This window comes from Malus domestica, chromosome 02 (assembly GCF_042453785.1).
Source record: "Malus domestica chromosome 02, GDT2T_hap1".
In the NCBI taxonomy this organism is placed as follows: domain Eukaryota; kingdom Viridiplantae; phylum Streptophyta; class Magnoliopsida; order Rosales; family Rosaceae; genus Malus; species Malus domestica.
In genome coordinates, this window is record NC_091662.1 from 33,441,284 (window position 1) to 33,466,078 (window position 24,795).

Genomic DNA, 24,795 nt, shown 5'->3' on the forward strand with positions numbered 1-24,795 from the left:
AAGGGTTGAAGGCATGATTAAAATTATGCTGCTCCCAATTTGCGGTAATCGCGACGGCGCTCAATGTCGGCGATGAAGGGGTCGAAGGGGATGAGATTATGGTGGTGGAGGGTAGAAGGAAACGTGAAGTTGGATAGCTTGAGGCGGCGGTGGTGGTAGAATTTGAAGATTTTGATTGGAAGGAAGCGATGATATCTAGTCTTCATCACTTAGATTAAGATGATGAAGTTTTTATTTTTAAATTATTATTTTTGGTTTTAAATCTTAAAAAACAGAAGAAAACAATATTTGGGACCCACGCGACGATCATCACACTAACAGAATAATTTTGATTATGGACCAAATTGAGGAGTTATGTCAATCTCATGACCAATTTAGTTAAAAAATCTTTAATTCATCTTGTTATCAAATTTGAGGATATTTATGCTTATTTAAGTAAGATTTTGAATATATTTAAAAGTTTTTATAAAAACTGATATTTTTAAAACGAAGGACTAATTTTTTGCTATATTTGATAAATACCCCTTAGGAGAGCCATGGGGTCATACCCCTATCCAGACTCATAAGTCAGTAGAGTTGTTTGGCCTGAAATCCAGGGACTAGGCCATGTAGGTTGACAACTTAGAAAGGAGATTGTGAGTCTTGGCCTAGTAATGAATTGCTAGTGGCGTGGCCGTGTCCTAGACAAAGTAAGACTTTGAGAATCAAAGACCTAGTGCAACGTTTTGTTTGAGTATTTATACACTCAAGAGAAAGTGATTCTACTATATATTACCATATTGGAATTATAATCTTATTGACGTAAGGAATTTACATTTCCACTACTATAAAACACATCTTAGAATTAAACCAACTCCCTCTTCTCTCTTGCCCCCATCTCTTTACATCCATCGATCATTCCAATTCAAATTAAACTCATCATTGAAATCAATCCCATCTTGTCCAAATAATTGGGTATTGGAGATTCGAAGGCTACAAATGCATAATAGACTGAGTCGAGAAAATTGGATTTGATCTTAGGAGGGAGAGAAGGGAGGGTAGAATGGTCATTTAAAAAGTTTCATGTCCTATTCAGTGTATTCATTCCACCTCCTTTTAAAAAATAACTAAATATTTGTATCATCTTTTTAATAGAGATGAAATCTATATATATTGTTGGACTCTACTTTTATTAAAGAAACGTGTTGTTCTGAGAAACGCGATGGGTCATTATTTTTACACAGGTGGAATTTAATATCATTTTTACTTTTTAAATAAATCTAAAAAATGATAAAACAGAAAGGAGGATATCGTATTCCTTCCCATGATTTCGATCTCTATCTTTCCCTCCTCTGGGTCTCTCAAAGATGCAAGAACATACTCACAGAGTACATCCTATTACTCCTGCGTTTTTTTTGTTTTTGGAAGAACCAAAACATGCAAGAAAGCAACCCATGATTTCGATCTCTGTCTCTTCCCCTCCTTTGGGTCTCTCAAAGATTGTGTCTTTCTGCAAAACATGACCCAAACTTCAGTTTGGCAAACAATTATCCTCCTCTGGGCTTTCCCCTGACCTCTTTTCTTGCCCATATTCGGTAAAAAAATAAAAAATAAACCAGGATTTCTTTTGCTTCCTGTCTCATTTCCTGGTAAAGGACAGTTTGATAGTAGTATCAGCACGCCGAATGTAGTATACGTATTGAATTATCGAGCAAACACATTGAGCGAAGGCTCCGACTAACCCATAAATTTCAATGACGGAACCAAAAAGCATGTAACACCCCCTCTTCCTCTACGCAACAGTTTTACCTACGTTTGTAAATCAGCTCCCATATGCGAGTAGAGCTGCAATAGCCAAGAGCACATCGAACAACGCATACCGATGCCTACTTGAGGAGAAACCTGAACACAAGCGGCTGACAAAATTCCATGCGAAGGCTACTGACTAGAAAGAGCCACTCTGCTGAGTATCCCTACATAAGAAATTAGTCATGAATTCATCTAAAACTTGAGAGATCTAGCAAGAACTGTGCAAATGAAAATGCGAAACTGTATTTTTGTCACTCAAATTTAAATTGAGTCCACTTTAATCTCTCCAGTTTCAGTTTTCTCAGTCATACCATGCAATTGATAGGGATTGCAATTGTGTCCGAAATCACATTTTCTCCGCATAGTTTGACAGAAACATTGCCACCAAAAGTAATAAACTCGAAGAAAATTCTGAAGTCCGTAAGCAAAATCACTAACATGTAGTTTCACTTGATCAATGCCTAAATGGTATTTTCATCAATAAATTTGACGGAGATGGGATTTCGGACAAAATTATGATCATTAATCAACTATATAGGTATGATATGATTGCTAAATAGAAACTGTAGCGAAAGAAGTGGAACACGGTTCAAATTGGAAGAACGAAAAGTATAGTATATGCAGCAAAACAAAATATTGGTTAACAAATGAAGTTGGATTACCTCTGTCCTAGCAGAGTGGCGTACTTAATGTGATTCTCTGCGCTTCTGCCTTAATTGTTGTAGTAAACAAATTGGGAGTATGCGAGCAATTGAGGGTAGCTCCCAAGTATTGCTATTTAATATGTGATGCCATTCCTCAAAGCCAGAAATTGTGCCCCGTAAGAGACCCCCTAGTGCTCGTGCAATTAAAGGCAAACCATTGCACTTCGCAGTCCAGTTTCCTATCAGTTTCTTTAATGTTTGAATCTTCAACGGGGTTACTGTCTCCCAATTGCTTAATGCATTCAGAGTCCTTCCGAAGTTAGAGGCAAAGACCTTGATGCTTTTCCTTAAACTTGGATTTCACATCAAATTGCAAAGAGCATGTTTCCCTTCATATTTATTCACTGTAAATGTCAACTGGAAGTGTTTTCTTTTCACATCTCTGCTCTACATGATGCCGCTGCATGTGAAGATGAAGGGATTAGACTCTACATATTATCTTGGAACACAAGCAAACAGATTTGAATATCATCTACGGTACTTAATGGCTGCATGTTTTTACAATAATTTAAACTAATTAACAAGTTTCGGACTGCACAAAGTTAGGCCGAAAGGGAACAATTAAAGAAACCTCCCGAGACTAAAGCCTGGATATTATTTGATTTCTTGTGTTAAAACTACAACAGGCTTAAAGAGAAATATCAGAAGATAGATGCCATGACAGCTTTTACAAAACCCCCGGCAAATAAGGAATAAAGTAATACTTGATTTAAGTTCAAGAACAAGCAATTTAACGAAACTAAAGTCGTGGCATGTACGTACCTGATGTGGATTCGAGAGTGAAATAAAAGCTAAAACTTTATGTGAAGTAGAGATCATATGATATGCACTTCGTCATCTATCTTTATTAAAGGAATGAGAGATATCTTGGCCCAATCTTCTCCAGTCTTATTCTGACACCTTTTTGTGAGGGAAGAACATCTGTGAATGCTTAGGCAAGAAAGTGATGCTGGGAAACCCTCTTCTGGCAGGAACTCAAGACTTGGAGACTGATTTATTTTTAGCCGTCGAAGAGAAGTGAGGTGTTGAAGTCCCCTCCCATTAACAACTTTCAGACTTGATAGTCCAAAGATGTGGAGACTGTGAAGAGCTGTAGGTTGGGAGGCAAACCTTCTCGTGCAAATGACACGAGCTTTGGAAGATCGGATAACTCCAATTGGCGAAGGGCAATCAGTGTGTGAATTTTTTTAGGCATTGACTCCAAATTCTTGCATTGCAAGACTCTCAAGTCAGTCAAGTTGGGAGTAGGCAATCCACTGCGGGGAAAAGAGAGCAAATTTTGACAGCTCCGGATCTGCAATTTGTTGAGATGGCTGAGATTTTCATCTACTCCTTCAATGGAAAGAGATTCCAGATTCTCACAGGTGTGGATTACAAGATGAGAAAGATTTGGAAGAATGCCCAACGGGAAGGACTTCAGTGAATCACAACTATTCTCTATCCGCAAATAATCAAGAGATGTCAATTGGTGTTAAAGATAGTGAAGGACCAGCTATTAATCATATACACAATACACTAGAATAATACTCTCAGATACCTAGCTTAACTGTTAAGTTTTGGCTTGATAGAATTAGTTGTATAAAATGCTTAGTCAGCATTATTATGTATTTTATGTGTATATATATACACTGTGTACTTTGTAACTGATGTAATGAGAAAACCATTATTCAATAAATCCAATCTCTCTCTAGATATTCTCTCTCTCTAATTTCTCTCTAGAATCTTAAGTTTCTTCGGATCTCTAATCTTCAACATGGTATCAATCGCCTTCGTCTCACGACTTCGATCCTTGCTTCCGTGAATTTTCTCGCATTTTCTTACCTCCCAAACAGATCTTATCTTTTTCTTTTCTGCATCTTGTCTGCTATTTCCATGGCGACCACCACGAATCCTTCTGATTCTCCTTCTCCTGCAACTTCTTCTGCCCCGGCTCCTTCTCTCCTCACTCCGATTGCATCTATTACTGTTCAGAATGTTGCTGGCATGGTTCCAACTAAGCTCAATCGTCAGAATTACATTACCTGGCGCAGTCTGTTTCTTCCTGTTCTGAAACGCTTCAAGCTGCTAGGGCTCATTAATGGCGAAGATCCTTGTCCACTCGAATTTGTTCGTGACTCCTCTGGTTCTCGGATTCTCAACCCCGATTATGAAGCTTGGTGTGAACGCGATCAGATTTTGACAATTTGGATCAATTCTACACTTGCTGAGGATCTTCTTCCACTGACGATTGGGATGGAAGATTCGCGGTCTCTTTGGCAGTCTCTTGAGCGTCGATTTGCTGGTGCTTCGTGCACTCATGTCCACAGTCTTCGCTCCAAGATTCAGACTATTCAGAAAGGTGATTCTTCATTGACCGACTATCTCAACTCCATCAAAGACATCTCTGACAAACTGGCCGCGGCTGGTGAGCCGATATCTGAGAAGGATCTTGTTGCGTATATTCTTTCTGGTCTGCCTGATGAGTATGAATCGTTTATTGATTCAATTGAGACGCGTTCTGAAGATGTCAATGCTGATGAACTTCACGGCCTTCTTCTCAGTAAAGAAATTTCTCTTCAAAAACGCAAGACTCGATCATCTTCCTCCTCCGCTCCTTTTCATGCCTATACAGCACAGCCACATCCATCTGTCTCTAATTCCTTTCGCGGAAATTCTCGAGGAAAGTCTCAATATCGAAATCGATCCAATCAGAATCGTCATTTTGGGGCTAATCTAAATGGTAATTTTGGACCTAATCCGAATCGTTATTTTGGAGCTAATCGGAATGGTACTTTTGGCGCTCCTAGCAATTCTGGTGGTGTACTTGGCCCTGCTCCAAATCAGAATCGATCATCATCATTTTTCTCTGGTCGTCCTAATCCATGTCAACTATGTAATCAACTTGGTCATCTTGCTATTTCTTGTGGTCAACTTTCACAATTTGCGTCTCAGCACTCTAAGTCCTTCACCAACACTCCTGTTGGCATGTCTGCTATGACTGGTTCCTCTTCCCCAAGCTATTGGCTCACTGATAGTGGTGCTTCACATCATGTCACTCCTGATCCGGCATCTCTCAACTCAGCAATTCCATACACTGGTACTGAACAACTGTTCGTCGGTGATGGTAAAGGTCTCTACATTTCTCACACTGGATCTGCCCTTCTTCGAACTGCCAATGCTGCGTTTAAACTGAATAATGTTCTTTTAGTTCCTAAAGCTTCTCATAATTTGCTCTCAGTTTATCATTTTGTTCATGACAATTGGTGTTCTTTGACATTTGATCCTTTTGGATTCTATGTCAAGGATCTAAGAACTGGGAGGACGCTTTTCCAGGGCCCCAGTGAAGGAGGTCTTTATCCCTTCTATTGGAATGCATCTAATGGCGTATCTGGCATTGCTATTTCCCCTCATGCTCTCATGATAGCTAAAGCAGACATCCATATATGGCACAGAAGACTTGGACATCCTTCTTCTATAGTGTTAAATAAGGTTGTCAAGCACAGTAATCTCCCTATTGTTGGTTCAGTACATAAACAATCCTTTTGTTCTGATTGTCAATTGGGGAAGGCCTCTAGACTCCCATTTTCTGTTTTGCCTTGTACATCCACTAGGCCATTTCATATCATTCATGCTGATGTATGGGGTCCTTCTCCCACTCCTTCATGTACTGGATATAAATACTATCTCATTCTTGTTGATGATTTCACCAAATATAGTTGGTTATATCCGTTGTACTTCAAATCTGATGTGTGTTATGTTCTTCAAACTTTTGTTTTAAAAGTTCAGAATTGGTTTGATTGTAAGATTCAGTGCCTGCGATCTGATTCAGGGGGTGAGTTTCTCAGCTCTATTTTACAAGGTTTTCTTAATGCTCACGGTATAGTCCATCAATTGAGCTGTCCTCACACTCCCGAGCAGAATGGGTGCGCTGAGCGGAAACATCGCCATGTTGTGGAAATGGGTAGGACTTTGTTATCTCACAGTGGTTTGCCCTCTAAGTTTTGGGTTGAAGCATTTCAAACCGCAGTGTATCTCATCAATAGACTGCCATCTCAGTTTTCCTCTTGTCCCTGGGAGTTAATGTTCAAAGCACCACCTAAATATCATGTTCTGAAGACTTTCGGTTGTGCCTGTTATCCTTGGTTACAACCCTATAGTTCTCATAAACTGGACACCAAGAGTAAACTCTGTGTATTTCTGGGGTATAGTCTGCATCACAGTGGGTACAGATGTTTTGATCCGGTTACTAACAAGCTATACATTTCAAGACATGTTGTCTTCGATGAAGCTTGCTTTCCTTTCAAGCAAAGTACGTTTTCTCCTACTCTTTCCCCCATCTCCACTACTACACCTTCAGACTCTCCCATTTCCTTTACCATACCGGTCTCTTCTTCATCACATCTACCCCATGCCTCCACCTTATCTCCTGCCCTTGTCCTACCACCTTCATTTCCTACTTCACTTTCACCTACTACTGCACTTTCTCCACCTTTAGCATCCCCTACTCACCCTACAGCTACTCCTCCTTTAGTTTCTCTCCCTGTTAACAATCATCCCATGATCACACGGGCCAAGGTTGGCATACACAAACCTAAAGTGTTCACTGCCACCAAGCATTCTCTTCCTTCTACTGTTGACTCTCTCACGGTTATTCCTTCTACACCCACTACTTATCTCCAAGCTTCTAAAAACTCCCACTGGTTGGCAGCAATGCAGGATGAGTATCAGGCTTTACAGTCCACAGGTACTTGGGACCTAGTACCCCCCAATCCTCAATATAATTTGGTTGGCTGCAAATGGGTATTTAAACTTAAACACAAGGCTGATGGTTCTATAGAAAGGTACAAAGCTCGGCTTGTCGCCAAGGGATTTCATCAACAGGAAGGTCTTGATTTCTCCGAGACGTTTAGCCCAGTAGCTAAACCGACTACTATTCGTATTCTCCTGTCTATTGCAGTCACATATCATTGGTTTATTCATCAGTTAGATGTGAGTAATGCCTTTCTCCATGGCTATCTCAAAGAGGATGTCTACATGGTGCAACCTCCTGGGTTTATTGATCACTCTCAACCTCATCACGTTTGTAAACTGAAGCGATCGCTTTATGGCCTCAAACAGGCGCCCAGGGCCTGGTATGAAGCCTTTTACAGTGCTATTCTTTCATTGGGTTTTATCTCTTCTTCCTCTGATACTAGTCTTTTTATCAAGCGAGATTCTACTATTACCTTTATCCTAGTCTATGTGGATGATATAATCATCACTGGGAGCTCCTCCATGGTCTGTCAGTCCATCATTTCTCAACTCCAATCTTTGTTTCCTGTCAAAGATTTGGGTGATATTCATTACTTCCTTGGCATTGAGGTTCACAGATCCCCTACCGGTCTCTTTCTTAATCAATCCAAATATGCCTTGGATTTACTAAAGAAAACCGACATGCTTGGTGTCAAGCCCTGCTCTACTCCAGTGAGTTCAGCCAAGTTAGATAGTTCTGGCTCTATTCTTCCCGATCCTACAACTTATCGGTCAACTGTTGGTGCACTTCAGTACTTGACTTGGACACGTCCTGATCTGGCTTTTGCAGTAAATCAGGTTTGCCAACATATGCATACTCCTAGAACTATCCATCTACAAGCTGTCAAGCGGATTTTACGGTATCTAAAGGGTACCATTGACTCCGGCTTATGGTTCAAACCAGGGAAACAGTGCCTCACTGCTTGGTCTGATGCTGATTGGGCCGGTTGTCCGGTCGACCGCCGCTCTACTAGTGGCTACTGTGTTTTCTTAGGTCCCAATTTGATCTCTTGGAGTGCCAAGAAACAGACCACTGTGGCACGCTCTTCTACTGAAGCAGAGTATCGGTCTTTAGCCCATACTGCTTCTGAGCTCACCTGGGTGTGCAAGATCTTGAAGGATATTTCTTTTCCTCTTCTACAACCACCTGTGATTTGTTGTGATAATCTGAGTGCAATTGCATTAGCCAAGAACCCAGTTTTTCATGCCCGAACCAAACATGTCGAGATTGATTATCATTACATCCGTGAGAAGGTTCTTCAAGGTCACATCAGTATTCATCATGTTGCTAGTCTTTTTCAGATTGCTGATATCTTTACCAAGTCCTTACCTGCAGACAGATTTGCTACTCTCAGTCACAAGCTTTCAGTTTGTTCTCCTCCCTTCAGCTTGAGGGGGTGTGTTAAAGATAGTGAAGGACCAGCTATTAATCATATACACAATACACTAGAATAATACTCTCAGATACCTAGCTTAACTGTTAAGTTTTGGCTTGATAGAATTAGTTGTATAAAATGCTTAGTCAGCATTATTATGTATTTTATGTGTATATATATACACTGTGTACTTTGTAACTGATGTAATGAGAAAACCATTATTCAATAAATCCAATCTCTCTCTAGATATTCTCTCTCTCTAATTTCTCTCTAGAATCTTAAGTTTCTTCGGATATCTAATCTTCAACAATTGGGACATCATCTCATGTGGTGGGAATTCTAATCTCTTACAATTTGCTACAATAAGAGTTGTCAATGTAGTTGGTAGACTATCTTTAGGGAACGACTCCAAGGATGGACAGTTATAGAGACCCAAATGGTGAAGGAAATTTCGGCTGTGCACCATTTTCTTGGGCAAGCACTTTACACCAACTACATTTTGAATATTAAGATATTGAAGCAAGGACAGGGATTTTGTGTCTAGTAAAGTTAACACACCTGGGCATTCATTTATCCTCAATTGCTTTAAGCAATCGATTGTGAAAGTAGCCGTTCCCCCTTGTAGAACCCCGCACTCAGACGCGGAAAGTTTTTTCAAGCAAGGAAGATGATAAGGCAAGCCTCTCAGCTTCGGACAGTTGTCTAAAATCAACTCCTGAAGACGAGGAAAGTCTGGTTGTTGGCCTCCACTTGAACTTGGTTGCCATTCCTCCCACTCTGGCATCTTCTTAAACGCTAGCTTCTCCAAAGATTGAAATGGCTTTATTACAGGAGTTCCATTTCCACCATAGAACTCAATGCCAACTGTCATAACAGATTTCATCCTTTCGATGTAGAGTACTTTAAGAGTGGGTAGCTGCCCGAAACTTGGCAAGGATAAACAATGACTACAATCACTGAGACGCATGAATTGAATGTTAGATAAGGAATTAGAGTTTCCCAACCAATCCGGAAAGCTGATTCCACCATAAAAGCTGATGGCCAGTTTCTCCAAATTCACGGAAGGCTGGAGCTTGTCAAGTACATGTCTCTCCTTTTCGGAATCATTGGTGTCCTCATCACCCCATGCCAGCTCTAACTCCTTGAGATCCTTCTTATTCTTCAAATTGGCCCGCACAGCATCCTCAAGGTCTAGTACATTCCGCAGCTTCAAAATAGAAAGTTTCCCTCGAAGATGTGAAAGCTCCCTCAACTGTTTAATGCTTGAACCAGTAGATTTCCCCACAATAAACGTAGTCAATGTCCTCAAACCTTTTAGTCGACCCATTTCCGATGGCATCTCTCCAATATTTGTTCCTTTAAAATTAAGATGGTGCAGATTAATCAATTTTGGGATTCCAGCAGGCAATTTTGTAAGAGAGGAACAATTTGATAACAATAATGTCTGCAAATTGTAGAGAGTGCAGACTATATCAGGTAACCTTTCAATTGAGGTATAGGAGACGTCCATATAGCGCAAGTGTATGAGGTGGCCAATAGAATCAGGTACTTCAGTGATATTTTTGTATTTTGATAATGATAACACCCGCAAACGTGTTAGAGTAGGCAACAAATCTTGCAGAATCCTGTTACTCACATAAAACTTCATTTCTAATCTTAAAGCCATAGGTAGGAAGGTCCGCAAACACTTCATACCATACAATGGCCCAAATCTTGATGCAGCATCAAACTCTTCTTTCACATACGAAAAGTGACGAACTATTTTAGGAACTTCATGTGATTCATTCCCTTCCAAGCTGTAGCAAAACCCCCTGGCCATGAACATAGCCAAGCCACTAATGAGATCATGCATTTTAAAACTCATTTTCCGTGACTTTTGAAACAACGATCGAGATAACAGTTCATCAAAATATTTTTCAGCCACCTCTTCCACTTTCATATTCTCAACTTGCACAATCAAACCTTCTGCAACCCAAAGCAAAACCACTTCTTCCCTTTTGAATCTATATCCCTTCGGAAAAATTGAACAATAAACAAAGCATTGTTTTAATTGAGCTGGGAGATAATGGTAACTCAACCATAGAGCTGGAAGGATATTACTTCTCTCATAAGGTAGCTCCCAAATATTGCTATTTAAGACACTATTCCATTCCTCAGCATCTATCTTGCAACGTAACAAACCCCCAATTGTTTTTGCAGCTAGAGGCAAACCATTGCACTTGACCGCAATTTGCTTGCCAATTTCTTCCAACTTTGGGCGTGAACCATGGGTTTGATTTCCAAATGCATGTTGTGCAAGTAGAAACCAGCAATCTTCATTGGACAAGGGTTTCAATTCGTGAATAGGAACATTTCACATGATAGACGCTACATTTGTGCTCCGTGTTGTGACCATGACCTTACTGCCCCTTGCCCCTGAAGTGAAAGGAATTCGGAAGTGATCCCAGTCAACATATTTCTCATTCCAAAGGTCATCCAACACAAATAAAAACTTTTTCCCCCTAATTTGTTTCTTTAGTTCAAGTTGAAGCAAATTCAGATCTGTCAGATTACAAGGTTTTGAAGTAACTGACTCGAGAAGGGTTTTAGTTACCCTAATAGCATCATAATCTTCAGAAACACATGCCCAAGCTCGAAGAGCAAAATGCTCTTTCACATTATCATCGTTGTAAAGGATTTGAGCAAGGGCAGTCTTACCAACCCCGCCCATTCCAACTATGGCAAGGACACATACATCATTATCGCTGGCATCATCGGACAATAACACTGTCGATAAATATTTTTTATTGTCATCCCTACCATATACACGAGAATCATCAACCAAGGAAGTTGTTGGAGTTCTATGTGAAACCTTAACCCCATGAACTTCTCTCAGACCAATGACATCTTTCTCTTTTGCAAGCTGTTTTAATCTTTGAAATAACTCTTTTATCCTACCATTCATGTTTAGATAAAAAGAATTACGAGAAGTAAAAAAGAAGTTCCACGCCTTACTAGTTAACTTGTCGTTTTGACCTTCACCTTCCACCTTGCATCGCAAAGCTTCAGTGTCGATCTCATCCAGTAAATCATCCGCGTCAAAAACAGCATGTTTGAGTTCATCAAGCCAGTTTCTGACAGCAGGGTTCACAATCTGCTTCTCTTCTGCATCACTAAGCACTGCGTAAAGAGCAAGCAGTGTTATCTTCAGTTTCATGAGGAGTGATTCATCGAGTTTCTTGCGCTGAAAAAAGTCGATGAACTCAGTTGAAGTAATTCTGTCACACAACACCTTGATGGAAGCAGAGAGAAAAGCCTCTCCAATTAGAGCGGCAGCCATTCCTCCTTTTGCAAAGGATTTCAATGAAATGTAACTTTTGCAGTTGTTTGAAGTTGGAAAAAATTTGTCAAATTCTGGTAATGAACTATATCTCTGGTCAATGCCCACACGTTTTTGGCAAATGGAGAGAAGACCTTATAATAGTAGATTAATAGTGGTGGTGTGGTGTTTTCAAAAGGAGGAATGATTTCCCTCTTTTTTCTTTTTTTTGGAAACTAATGATTTCCTTCTTTTGTTTGTCACGGATGTGGCTTTATAAATAGAGCACTCCGTGTGTAATCAACACACACAACAGTGGAAAAAAAGGAACTGAAAGCACTAATATCAATATCCCTCCCTTCTTCTTCTCATCTACAATCCTTTTGTGTTACAGTTACAAAACTAAACAGTATGATATTTTGCATCCGCTTCATTCATGTCCCTAACAAAGGTTATCTCTCTAACATTTGCGTATTTATAACAAAAATAAAATAAAATAAAATTAAAAAATATATATATATATATATACATGCCCTTTAAGGGAAGGGATCCCTATTTTTCAAAAAAAAAAAATGGAGACACTCTCTTGACCATTAGATCTGGCTTTAATGAAATTCTGTGGTTAAGATTAAATCATAGGCCACAGAATTTCATTAAAACCAAATTTAACGATCAAGAGGATATCCCCAATTTTTTTGAAAAATAGGGATCCCTTCCCTTAAAGGCTTCATATGTATATATATACATATATATATATACATATATATATATATACATATATATATACATATATATATATATATATATATATCTCAATGTCATTGACTTTGGCTATAAATTGTGTTTGGACATTGTCTTTGTAATGCCGTGAACGTGGTAGTTGTACTTATCTCTATTAATTAATAAAAATATCTTTGTCAATCAAAAGATGGTGAAAATACAACTTAGTCTTCTATCACACAAAAAATGATGGGCAATAATGTAATTTCACAGGTCTAAATTTTACTGTTTTTTATTGAAGACTCACCTACAGGTGATATTAAAATATCTCTAATATTTAAAATTAAAAATAAAAAAAATAAAAAAAAACCAAAAACCAAAAACAAAAACCTCTCTCCTTCTCATTTTCTAATAAAATGTGTTCATACACACAAAGTGTGTAGGCAAATGTTAGTGTAAATTATTGGAAGCTTCCTTTTAGGTTGGTTGGACGTGGGAGACGCTGGATTTTAGACATGAAAGACATTTGGAGTCTAAATTTCTTCCATTATGGAGGATTTGAAATTGGAATCTCTTTCAACTTTGAAAAGAGAAGTACCATTAGACCCAGAGCGAGTTAGTTGTTGAGTCGACGAGTCGGTTAACACAAAGATTGCAATGACAAAGTTCACTAGACCCAGAACGAGTTGGTTATTGATTCGACGATCTAGTTAACACAAAAGTTGCAATGATAAAGTCCTAATTTTCTTAGTAAAAACGTCGGTGCCCCTATCAATCATGAGTCATGCCCTCCATTTATTCCTTTTTTGACTTTTTATTTATTTAGGCTTTTTAGCCAAAATTGTCTCTGAGATTTGCATAACTTATCACTTTGGTCCCTGAGATTTAAAATCAATAGAAATTTGTCCATCATCAATCATTTTGATCATTCCTTGAAAAACTATGTTAAATAATGACTAAATGAAAAAAATACCCTCAATTTAATAAACAATGGGCAAAAATGATTTGACAAAAATTGAGGGTATTTTAGTTATTTTATCCTTATTTAATGGAAGTTTTTTAAGGAATGACCAAAATAATTGATGGTGGACACTTCTATTTGATGAAGATAAGAATGATGGAGATAACAATTAAGCAAGTTTTCAATTGTGGATACAAAGTCAAGCAAAATCATACTTTGTGATTACAAAGTCAAGGGTCTATTGTATAGGCACTCATTGTCATATAGCCTAACTTTTATTACATGTAGTTGGATGTAGTTGGGAGATGCTGCCTTTATTGCCTGTGAGACTCCAGTACTCCTATATAAAGAGTTTCTTGTATTATTTCAAATAGAAATAGATAAACAGATTATTTCTCCAAAACATAGCCTAATTATAAATTTTCAAATACCATTCTCTTCACTATTGATTTCAAATCTCAATGATCAAAATAAGGAGTTATGTAAATCTCAGAGACCATTTTGGCTAAAAAACCATTTATTTATTTATTTATCATTTACTATTTCTTTAAGATTGTGTCGATTCCTCTCCTTTATCTTAAGAGTAGCAGAAGTAACATCAATTTGTACAGGTTATATGCAAATCTACAGAACTTCCTTGCATGTAGAACATGCCAGTTTCAAATGGAAGCAGCTAAGGCACCACTTGGTAACCATTTCATTTCTAATTTTCAGTTTTCAGTTTTGGGTAAATCGCCAAAATGGTCCCTGAGATTTTCCACCATCCATCATTTTGGTCATTCCGTTAAAAAACTCCGTTAAGTGTCCCGGAGCTCTTGACCAGAAGTTTGGGCAATTTTCAAAGCTTCGTAACTTAATCGTTTCTTAACCAAATTCGACTCATAATATATCAAAATGAAGATAGGAAAGTGTAAAATAAGATTATACCTATTTCGAAGCCCAATGGTTGCCGGAGATTGTCAAAAAATAGCCTCAAAGTTGACTAGTCCGAGTGAAAACTTGAAAACTCGCCGGAAACTGGGTAAACTTTAAATCTTCATAACTTCTTCAATACTCAATGAAATAAAGTGATTCAAAAACGAAAATCATACTTCTCGACGAGACAAAGAGAATGATACATTTTTTGACGGCTAACTCACCGTGGTTTGGCCGGAAAATGGCTAACTCGCCGTGGTACCTTCATTGAACAAGGGTTTCAATTTGTGAATAGGAACATTTTGCTTTATAGATGCTACATTTGTGCTTCGTGATGTTACAATGACCTTACTTCTCCTTGCCCCTGAAGTGAAAGGAATTCGGAAGCACTCCCAGTCAAGATATTTCACATTCCAAAGGTCATCCAACACAAATAAAAACTTCTTCCCCCTAATTTGTTCCTTTAGTTCAAGTTAAAGCAAATTCAGATCTGTTAGATTACAAGGTTTTGAAGTAACTGACTCGAGAAGGGTTTTAGTTACCCTAATAGCATCATAATCTTCAGAAACACAAGCCCAAGCTCGAAGAGCAAAATGCTCTTTCACCTTATCATCATTATAAAGGATTTGAGCAAGGGCAGTCTTACCAACCCTGCCCATTCCAACTATGGCAGGGACACATACATCATTATCGCTGGCATCATCGGACAATTACACTGTCAATAAATATTTTTTATCGTCATCCCTACCATATACATGACACTCATCAACCAAGGAGGTTGTTGGAGTTCTATTGAAACCTTAACCCCATGAACTTCTCTCAGACCAAAAACATCTTTCTCTGTTGCAAGCTGTTCTAGTCTTTGAAATAACTCTTTTATCCTACCATTCATGTTTAGATAAAAAGAATTATGAGAAGTAGAGAAGAAGTTCCACACCTTACTAGTTAATTTGTCACTTTGATCTTCACCTTCCACCTTGCATCGCAAAGCTTCAGTATCGATCTCATCCAGTAAATCCTCCGCGTCAAAGACCGCATGTTTGAGCTCATCAAGTCAGTTTCTGACAGCAGGGTTCACGATCTGCTTCTTTTCTGCATCACTAAGCACTGCATAAAGAGCGAGCAGTGTTATCTTCAGTTTCACGAGGAGTGATTCATCGAGTTTCTTGCACCAAAATAAGTCGATGAACTCAGTTGAAGTAATTCCGTCACACAACACCTTGATGGAAGCAGAGAGAAAAGCCTCTCCAATTAGAGCTGCAGCCATTCCTCCTTTTGCAAAGGATTTCAATGAAATGTAAATGTGGACATTGTCATTGTAATGCCGTGAACGCGGCGGTTGTAATTATTGGAAGCTTCCTTTTAGGTTGGTTAGATGTGGGAGACGCTGGATTTTAGACATGAAAAACGTTTGAAATCTATATTTCTTCCATTATCTTTAGGAAGGGGGATTTCTACTTGGAATCTCTTTCAACTTTGAGAAGAGAAGTACCACTAGACTCAAAGTGAGTTGGTTATTCAGTTGACGAGTTGTTTAACACAAAGATTGCAATAACAAAGTCCACTAGACCTAGAGCGAGTTAGTTATTGATTCGGCGACCTAGTTAACACAAAAGTTGCAATGATAAAGTCCTAATTTTCTAAGTAAAAAGGTCGGTACCCCTATCAGTCATGACTCATGCCCTCCCTTTATTCCTTTTTTTGACTTTTTATTTATTTATTTATTGAAAGTGTAATTAAGTTGGCTATTTCCTAGCAAATGTAAAAAGTTTGTAAGTTGGTTATTCCTAGTCTTAGGATTAATTGTAACATGCAAAGGTTGGATTTTGCGTTAAATGAGGAGCATGATTGACTAATGTTACATGGCAAAGCACTTTTCTAGTAAGAACCATTTGCATTCATATAGGATTTGTTTTCCCTATTAAATATTGATTTGGTGTGGGATTCTAGAAGTCTATACAAATCTGCATAGTCTTAAATAAGGAAGATGTTTAAATAAGGCCAATCTCTTTGTTTATTAGGTAAAAGAGTTAACCTAGTATATAAAGGGTTGTGCTAGGAGTTTTAATCCTGGTTTATTTTCTCAGTTAATAGGGTTTGTGCGACGAAAATTAATCTTCGTACGAATTAGTTTGTCGCGCAAATATACTTTGCGCGACAAAGATAACGTCGCACAAAGCTTTGCGCGACGAAATATTTTAAATTTAAAATTTTTGTTTTAAAATTTTTTTAATTAAAATAATTTAATTTAATATTTTGCGCGACGAAATATTTTGTCACGCAAGGTTTTTTTACTTTTTGTTTTATTATTTCTCTTATATTAATTTAATTATATTAATTGTTTAGACAACGAAATATTTGGTAGCACAAGATTTTCGAATTTTTATTTTTTAATTTAATTTAATTGTATGATTTTATTTTTTAATTACTTTAATTTAAATTGACATATTCAAAATAAAATTACATATGAAAAATAGTGATCAAATATCCAATATATATAATATATTCAAAATGTACTCATAAATTAACAAAGTACAATAATAAAATCCTAATACAAATCTATTGTGGTGGTAGTGGCGGGGGATATGTTTCGATAGCGTCCTAATCCTCAACTTTAGCTGTCAAAGTCTCGACAATTCCCTACAAAAAAAAAAATATATATATATATATGGTCAAATAACAAAATAATAACAAAAAATTGGCATAATCTCCCCTAAAATTGGTATACCCCAAATCCGACCCCAAACTCCACTCCTCATCCTATACTCGACCCCAAACCCCGCACCAAACTCAAAACTAACTCCAAAAACACATATTAATGAAAAAAATTAAAATTTGGGGAGAATATACATTTTGGCAAGATGGAGAGTGAGTGAGAATGAGAGGGAGGAGTGAGTGTGAGAGAATTAAAGGAGATAGTGAGAGAGAGATAAGAGAGTGAATGAGAGTGAGAGATAGTGAAGAGAGAAAAGAGAGATTAAGTGAGAGGAGTGAGTGTGAGAGAGAGGGTTGGATTTGGGGAGAAGGAAAGAAAGAGGAGTAAAGAGTAGACAAAAACATTGAGAAAATTGTGGAGGAGTTATTTTGGTTTTAAAAACCGTATCACTTTGCGCGACGAATGATACGAGTTTGCGCGACGAAATATTGGTCGAGCAAAGTCTTAAAAAAAAAAAATTTTAGTTCCCGTGTCCCATTTTTTTCCTGCCCAAATATTTAGAGTTTTGCGCGACGAAGTGTTGGTCACGCAAAGTTTTGCACGACGAAGTATTGGTCGCACAAAGTCTTAAAAAAAAAATTTAATTCCCGCAGCCCATTTTTGGTGCCCGCCCAAATTTTTAGAGTTTTGCGTGACAAAGTGTTGGTCGCGCAAAGTTTTAAAAACAATTCTTGCGTCCCATTTTTGGCTCCGTCCAAATTTAAGGATTTTGCACAACAAATTATTGGTTCGTCGTGCAAAATTTATAAAAATAATTTTTATAAATAATAAAATTTACTGAAATTTTGACTTTACTCCCTTCAAATTCAATTTTTTTTTTTTACATAAAACCCACAATAATATATTTTCTAATAAAAACCTGATCCACACTACAATAATATTTAAAGCTACTTAATAAATATATAAACCATTCAATTTCTTAAGTGTTATATATACAAAATAAATAATTTTAAAGCTATTTAATATATATATATATATATGTGCAAAAAAAATTATTCAGAGATCAACTAACAGGACAAAACTTTTCGACGGTTATAAACGAAAAATCACGATTTAACAGTTATTTTAACTTCGATTTTGATGATTTTTTACAACTACACTCCTTGATCCTATATGAATAAATTCGATCTTCAATTTAAAATATTTACACTAGTGGATACCACAAAATCTTATGTTATACTTGATGAAAGTATAAATAAACTATAAGTGTTAGTGAATCTATTGTTTTGATGAGATATGCATTCTACGAAACTGGTTTCAACGATCCAACCGTCAAACATGTTTGTATATATTTCAAGATCGCACACGCCAAAAATCGTAAAAAACAAACATTCAGAGATCAACTAACGGGACAACACTTTTCGATGGTTATAAACGAAAAATCACGATTTAACGGTTATTTCAACTCTGGTTTTGATGATTTTTTACCCCTACACTCCTTGAACCTATATGAATACAATGACTGAATTCGATTTTCAATTTAAAATATTTACACTAGTGGATACCACAAAATCTTATGTTATACTTAATGAAAATATAAATAAACTCTTTTAAGTGTTAATGAATCTATTGTTTTGATTGGATATGCATTCTACGAAACTAGTTTCAACGATCCAACCGTCAAACTTGTTTGTATATACTTCAAGATCATATACACCAAAAATCACAAAAAACAAACATTCAAAGATCAACTAACGGGACAAAACTTTTCGACGGTTGTAAACGAAAAATCATGATTTAATGGTTATTTTAACTCCGATTTTGATGATTTTTTACAGCTACACTCCTTGACCCTATATGAATACAATGTCTAAATTTGATCTTCAATTTAAAATATTTACACTAGTTATACTTAATGAAAATATAAATAAACTCTTTTAAGTGTTAGTGAATCTATTGTTTTGATGGGATATGCATTCTACGAAACTAGTTTCAACGATCCAACCGTCAAACTTGTTTGTATATACTTCGAGATCATATACACCAAAAATCACAAAAAACAAACATTTAGAGATCAACTAACGGGACAAAACTTTTCGACGGTTATAAAAGAAAAATCACGATTTAATAGTTATTTTAACTCCGATTTTGATGATTTTTTTACAGCTACACTCCTTGACCCTATATGAATACAATGACTGAATTCGATCTTCAATTTAAAATATTTACACTAGTTATACTTAATGAAAATATAAATAAACTCTTTAAGTGTTGGTGAATCTATTGTTTTGATGGAATATGCATTCTACGAAACTAGTTTCAACGATCCAACCGTCAAACTTGTTTGTATATACTTCGAGATCATATACACCAAAAATCACAAAAAACAAACATTCAGATATCAGCTAACGGGACAAAACTTTCAACAGTTATAAACGAAAAATCATTATTTAACAGTTATTTCAACTCCGATTTTCGTGATTTTTTACAATTACACTCCTTGACCTTATATGAATACAATGAACTAATTTTATCGTCAATTAAAAATATATTTTTCTAACAAAAATTCGATCCGAACTACAATAATATATTTTTCTAACAAAAACCCGATCCGAACTACAATAATAAATTTAAAGTTACTTAATAAATATATATACCGTTCAATTTCTTAAGTGTTATGCGTACAAAATAAAAAACGAAAATAAATTGGTTTAGGTGACGAAATATTTGAATTACGTTGCGGAAAGATTTTAAAAAATAAAATTTTTATTTTATTTATTTTTGTAAGGACTTTGCGTGACGAAGTTTAAATTTTCGTTGCGCAAGACTTTGCGCAACGAAGCTTAGAATTTTGTCGCGCAAAGTGATTTTGCGTGACAAAATCGTAACGCAAAGTGACTTTGCGTGATGTAGTTTAGAGTTTCGTTACGCAAAGTGACTTTGCGCGACGATGTGTGTCAACGATTATTCTGGGACTAGCCAAGACAAGTACCAACACCCTCGTATAAGTACTCATGGCTAAGCTGACACTAGTGATTTCGATGCCAACCTTTAACTTGACACCAACTTCCTATTTAGCTTCACAACAAAAACCATCATTAATTTAGTAATTGTATCGGTATACACTCTCTGTCTTTTTCACTACGAATTTCACCACTTCATGTTATTTTAGAAAATTCACTTACGGTTAAAATATGATGTTTTGATAAACTTTGAATTCAATATTGTGATCTACGATACTACCATGAGATTCATTTTCTTAGATAACAACTCACTAACTTTGCGCAAATGACGTTATATAACAATAATGGAAAACAATTGTGCCTATTTATCCTGATACGGTTTTTCCCACCGATTCTCCTTCCCAAACAATTAACACTATCTCTCTACTAAAAAATAAAATAAATAACTCACTTACTTCACCAAAAATGAGAAGAAATCCTTCTATTTAAATTTAGTAACATATTATTCTTCACCTATAAGTGAGGTGTGTTAATTTCAATTCTCACTAACGGTGAATTTGAACCACACCCATTGTGAGGCTTAGCCACTCGCTCACTCCCTTACACTATGTTTGGATGAAGAAATTTAAGATTACTAAGGAATTTTAAAATGATGAAAATTGGAATGACGGCATTTTATTTTCTAGAATTTGTGAATTTTCTTGTTTGGTTAATCTAAAAGAACAATGGAATTGAGAATAGAATTTGTTAATTTTAAACTTTTAATCATATAAATTGGGAAATGACACCTATTTACATGGAATTTAAAGTTGGGAATTTGAGGCTTCAAATTCCAAGTTTTTTTTCATGCGAAAATTCTATATTTCTATGTTTATATATCTAAACAAGGGAATTTATGTATGTCAATTTATAAATTCTGACTTTTATCCAAATTACAAGTTTATTTTCTTCATTCAAACATAATGGTACTATATTATGTTTGTAAAAAAAAATATTAAAATAGTTTTCTATTGAAAATTAAAAACAGTTTAAAATATATAAAAAAAAATAGACGTGCCCAATTTCGAAATACGACGCGTCGTATGTAAAAGTGTAAGCTGCCGAACGACCCATCGTCCAAAAACAAAACCGAAACAAAAACCCCTCGAAAACTCGTCAGCCCCCATCCTGGGCAATCGAGAGAGACAGAGACGGAGACGATAGATTCAAAGCAGGTCCTCTTCGAACTTCGTTGATTCTCTTACTGCCGCCATGGATTTTTTCTACAGTCTGCACAACTCTGTTTCAAAACCCATCTACCAGTAAGTGAAACTTCACACTCGAACTTTCTTTTTCCACCATTTGTGCAATAATTTCGAGCTTCATTCCACATCAACACAGAGTTTTTGATTCAATTCTTACCTAGAGAGAGAGAGAGAGACAGAGCTAATAGTTCATGGCCAGAGCTCCGTCGTCAATCCTAAGCTTCCTCCGCCACAACCACCGTGCCCGGCAAAACCCAAATACCCAAATCAGATACCTCACAACCGAAACCAAAGATTCTGACTTTACAGAAATTTCTCAACAGATTTGTAAGATTATTAGAACAAAACCCAGATGGGAGCAGACTCTGCCATCTGATTACCCTTCTTTTAATTTCACTGACCCCCAATTTTTCACTGAGCTTTTGAAGCACCAAAGGAATGTGTTTTTCTCGCTTCGGTTTTTCTTCTGGTTGAGCTCTCAGAATGGGTTTTCGCCCAACCCCGTTTCATTTAATGCGCTTTTCACTGCGCTCGTGGAGGCTAAGGCCTGCAATGCTGCAAAATTGCTTCTTGGACATACCGGTTTTAGCCCTGATCCTGCTTCATTAGAAAGTTATATTGGGTGTCTTTGCGAGGGTGGGTATGTTCAGGAGGCGGCTGATGTGTTTTATAGGCTGAAAGGGGCTGGAGTGTGCCTGTCTATAATGACTTGGAATGCGGCTTTGTCAGGTTGCCTTAAAGTGGGGAGGACTGATATTATTTGGATATTGTATCAAGAAATGATAGAATGTGGTGTTGTAGCTGATGTTGAGACTGTTGGGTATCTCATTCAAGCATTATGTGTTGATAACAATGTTTTGAAAGGATATGAGCTTCTTCGGCAGGTTTTGGTAGATGGACTAGTCCCTGGAAATGCTGCTTTCAATAAATTGATTTCTGGGTTTTGTAAGGTGAAGAATTATAATCGAGTGTCCGAACTCCTCCACATCATGATTTCAAAGAACCGTGACCCGGATAATTATACGTATCAGGAGGTAATCAATTGGCTGTGTAAGAAAGGAAAGGGGCGTGAGGGTTTACGGGTTTTCAATGATCTTAAGGATAGGGGCTATGCCCCAGATATTGTCATGTATACTACCATGATTCATGGTCTTTGCACAATGGATTATATTGGGGAAGCTAGGAAGCTGTGGTTTGAGATGATTGAGAAGGGATATCGTCCAAATGAGTACACATACAATACAATGATTCTGGGGTTCTGTAAGATTGGTAGTTTTGAAGAGGCCAAGATCTTATACAAGGAGATGTGTGATAGAGGTTATAAAGAAACCACAGTCAGTTACAACGCAATGATGAGAGGACTATGTTTACATGGAAGGACCGATGAGGCATATGGATTATTCACTGAAATGCCCCATAAGGGTATTGTTCGTGATTTGATTACATACAACACTCTAATCCAAGGTTTCTGTAAGGAAGGCAAGATAGTAGAAAGTACGAACTTATTCCGAGAGCTCCTGACTCAAGGCTTACAACCATCAACTTACTCCTACACCCCACTTATTGAAAAGCTTTGTCAGGTTGGAGCTGTACAAGAAGCGAAAAGTTTGTGGAATGATATGAAGAATAGAGGTTTGGAACCAACTTTCGGCACTCAAGATTATATCATCATTGGATTGTGTGATCAAGGAGATGCTGCAGAGGGAATGGAATGGTTCTTAGACATGTTAAAGAGTAAGCTTAAACCAAAGCGGAAAACTTTTGGGAAACTAGTTGAATGTCTTTCACAAAGAGACAGGTTGGATGATTCTTTACTTGTTTTAGACTTTATGTTTAGGGCAGGTTATACACTGGAAGAACACATATGTTATTCTCTGGTCAATAAGCTTGGCAGGGAGAACAACCATTTCGTTGAAACATGTCTAGGGGAGATCTTAGAAGGAATGTGATGTTCCAAGTCATCTTGATATGTTCCTTGCAACTTCTGTAAGTTACTTCTTTTTTACTAGAAACTTCTGTAAGTTGATTTGTGGCTTTCTTTCAATTGTTTTACGGCTGATAATTATTTTGCAGCTTGTTTTGTATGTTTGTTTATGACAGAAAAGCTCAAATGAAAGTTTGAGTTAATGGATACTGGGGATTCCCAAACAGCAGATTAGGGATGAATTGGGGAAAGGGTACGACATTGTTTTGAGAGTTGACATCCAGGGTGCTCAGACTCTGAGGAAGATTCTTGGGAATTTGGCTATTTTCATATTTTTTATGGCGGAGAGTGAGGCCAAGCTTGTGGAGAGGCTGATTGACCGAAAAACTGAGACGAAGGACTTATTGTGAGGGTTGCGACGGCTAGGGAGGAGGTGAAGCATGTTAAGAATTTCGATTATGTGGTGGTGAATGCGGAGGGGAGGTTGGACAATGCGGTTAAGTTGGTGGAGTCCACTATCGACGTGGAGAAAGCTAAGGTGCAGCAGAAGAGTTATGTGATATAGCTGTGGAGGTAAATGTGGTAGCAGGTCGAATTTGTGTTTTACGAGTTTAATTTTAGTGATAAACTGTTGAATTTGAATGGACTAGTTTCGCGTGTGGAAGAATGCATGCAATGATCCAAGTTCTACTGTGTTAGCTTTGTATGTTTAGAATGAAATCTGTTTTCGGTCTCCTTGCTATCAGATATCATTTATGGCCGTTAAACTGGTTCAACCTGCCTATTCACCATCTTCTGCTCAACTGGTTCACAGAATTATCTGGTTTTGTTTGTCACTTGAAGGATGCAAATATTTACTGCGTCGTTATGTGAAGGCTGTTAGTTAATCTCGTAGCCATTGGACATGGATCTGTTGTGTTATAGCTAGGCTTGTTAAACATGAATAAGGTTCCTATTTTTAAATAGTTTCTGCTTTTGGGCTACATAATTTTCCCAATTCATAACCAAGCTGCTCACCGTTTGGGTTTTCTTGGTCAGGTAGCGATGGTCCAGAATTAGATTTTGCATCATACATTTAATTTTATATTTTGCAATGTATGGACTGCTATGTTTCATGATGATGTTTAAGTGGTTAAGTTCATAATTCAATCCTACCCCGTTGTCATCTCTTTCTTTGTCTTGAATTCTTATTGATTAAGCGCTCGCTGACGTGTGCTGACATTGACTTCCTCTAGCCATCCTATAGCTTTTTTCTACTTTGAGCTGGAATTTGGCAAAGGGAGGGACCTGAAGTGCTTAGTGTTGCTTGTTTTTGCTGTATTCTGTTTGTTCTGAAAATGCCTGAGAACATTGGTATATGCCGCTATCTGTTTTTTTCCGTATGTTAGTGACTATTGCTACTATTCTATATAGTATAGGCAGTCTGAATTGAAGATTCAATTTTATGTGTTTGAGTTGATTTGGTTGATAGTTTCC

General features: G+C 37.1%; 4 protein-coding genes across 7 annotated transcripts; 1 reads left to right on the forward strand and 3 right to left on the reverse strand.

The window, feature by feature from the left end:
• Positions 1-1,150: 1,150 nt before the first annotated feature.
• On the reverse strand, positions 1,151-12,037 carry LOC108170135 (putative disease resistance RPP13-like protein 1). 3 transcript variants are annotated; one of them, XR_003769914.2, is made up of 3 exons: positions 3,255-4,287; positions 2,451-2,892; positions 1,151-1,952 (listed from the first exon to the last, which is right to left on the reverse strand). XR_003769914.2 is itself a non-coding variant. In XM_070817856.1 (3 exons), the coding sequence occupies exons 1-2, from the start codon at positions 10,575-10,577 to the stop codon at positions 2,867-2,869; spliced, it is 1,407 nt and encodes a 468-aa protein (XP_070673957.1). In that variant the 5' UTR covers positions 10,578-12,037; the 3' UTR covers positions 1,151-1,939; positions 2,451-2,866. The 3 variants fall into 3 exon arrangements, 2 of the variants coding, with proteins under 2 accessions (XP_070673957.1, XP_070673956.1); XM_070817856.1 differs by lacking the exon at positions 3,255-4,287 and adding an exon at positions 9,197-12,037 and having other exon boundaries at positions 1,151-1,939; XM_070817855.1 differs by lacking the exon at positions 3,255-4,287 and adding an exon at positions 9,197-12,037.
• LOC103450168 (putative disease resistance RPP13-like protein 1) lies at positions 10,992-11,957 on the reverse strand. Its single transcript, XM_029099149.2, has one exon. The coding sequence runs from the start codon at positions 11,955-11,957 to the stop codon at positions 10,992-10,994; it is 966 nt and encodes a 321-aa protein (XP_028954982.2).
• Positions 12,038-14,777: 2,740 nt separating the features above from the next.
• On the reverse strand, positions 14,778-15,799 carry LOC139191988 (putative disease resistance RPP13-like protein 1). Its single transcript, XM_070813030.1, has 4 exons — positions 15,599-15,799; positions 15,288-15,508; positions 15,075-15,183; positions 14,778-14,993 (listed from the first exon to the last, which is right to left on the reverse strand). The coding sequence occupies exons 1-4, from the start codon at positions 15,797-15,799 to the stop codon at positions 14,778-14,780; spliced, it is 747 nt and encodes a 248-aa protein (XP_070669131.1).
• A 5,468-nt stretch (positions 15,800-21,267) lies between these two features.
• On the forward strand, positions 21,268-24,054 carry LOC114821965 (pentatricopeptide repeat-containing protein At5g18950-like). 2 transcript variants are annotated; one of them, XM_070817857.1, is made up of 2 exons: positions 21,268-23,381; positions 23,469-24,054. In XM_070817857.1, the coding sequence occupies exon 1, from the start codon at positions 21,587-21,589 to the stop codon at positions 23,342-23,344; it is 1,758 nt and encodes a 585-aa protein (XP_070673958.1). In that variant the 5' UTR covers positions 21,268-21,586; the 3' UTR covers positions 23,345-23,381; positions 23,469-24,054. The 2 variants fall into 2 exon arrangements, with proteins under 2 accessions (XP_070673958.1, XP_028951486.2); XM_029095653.2 differs by having other exon boundaries at positions 21,269-23,381; positions 23,496-24,054.
• The last annotated feature ends 741 nt before the right edge of the window (positions 24,055-24,795 follow it).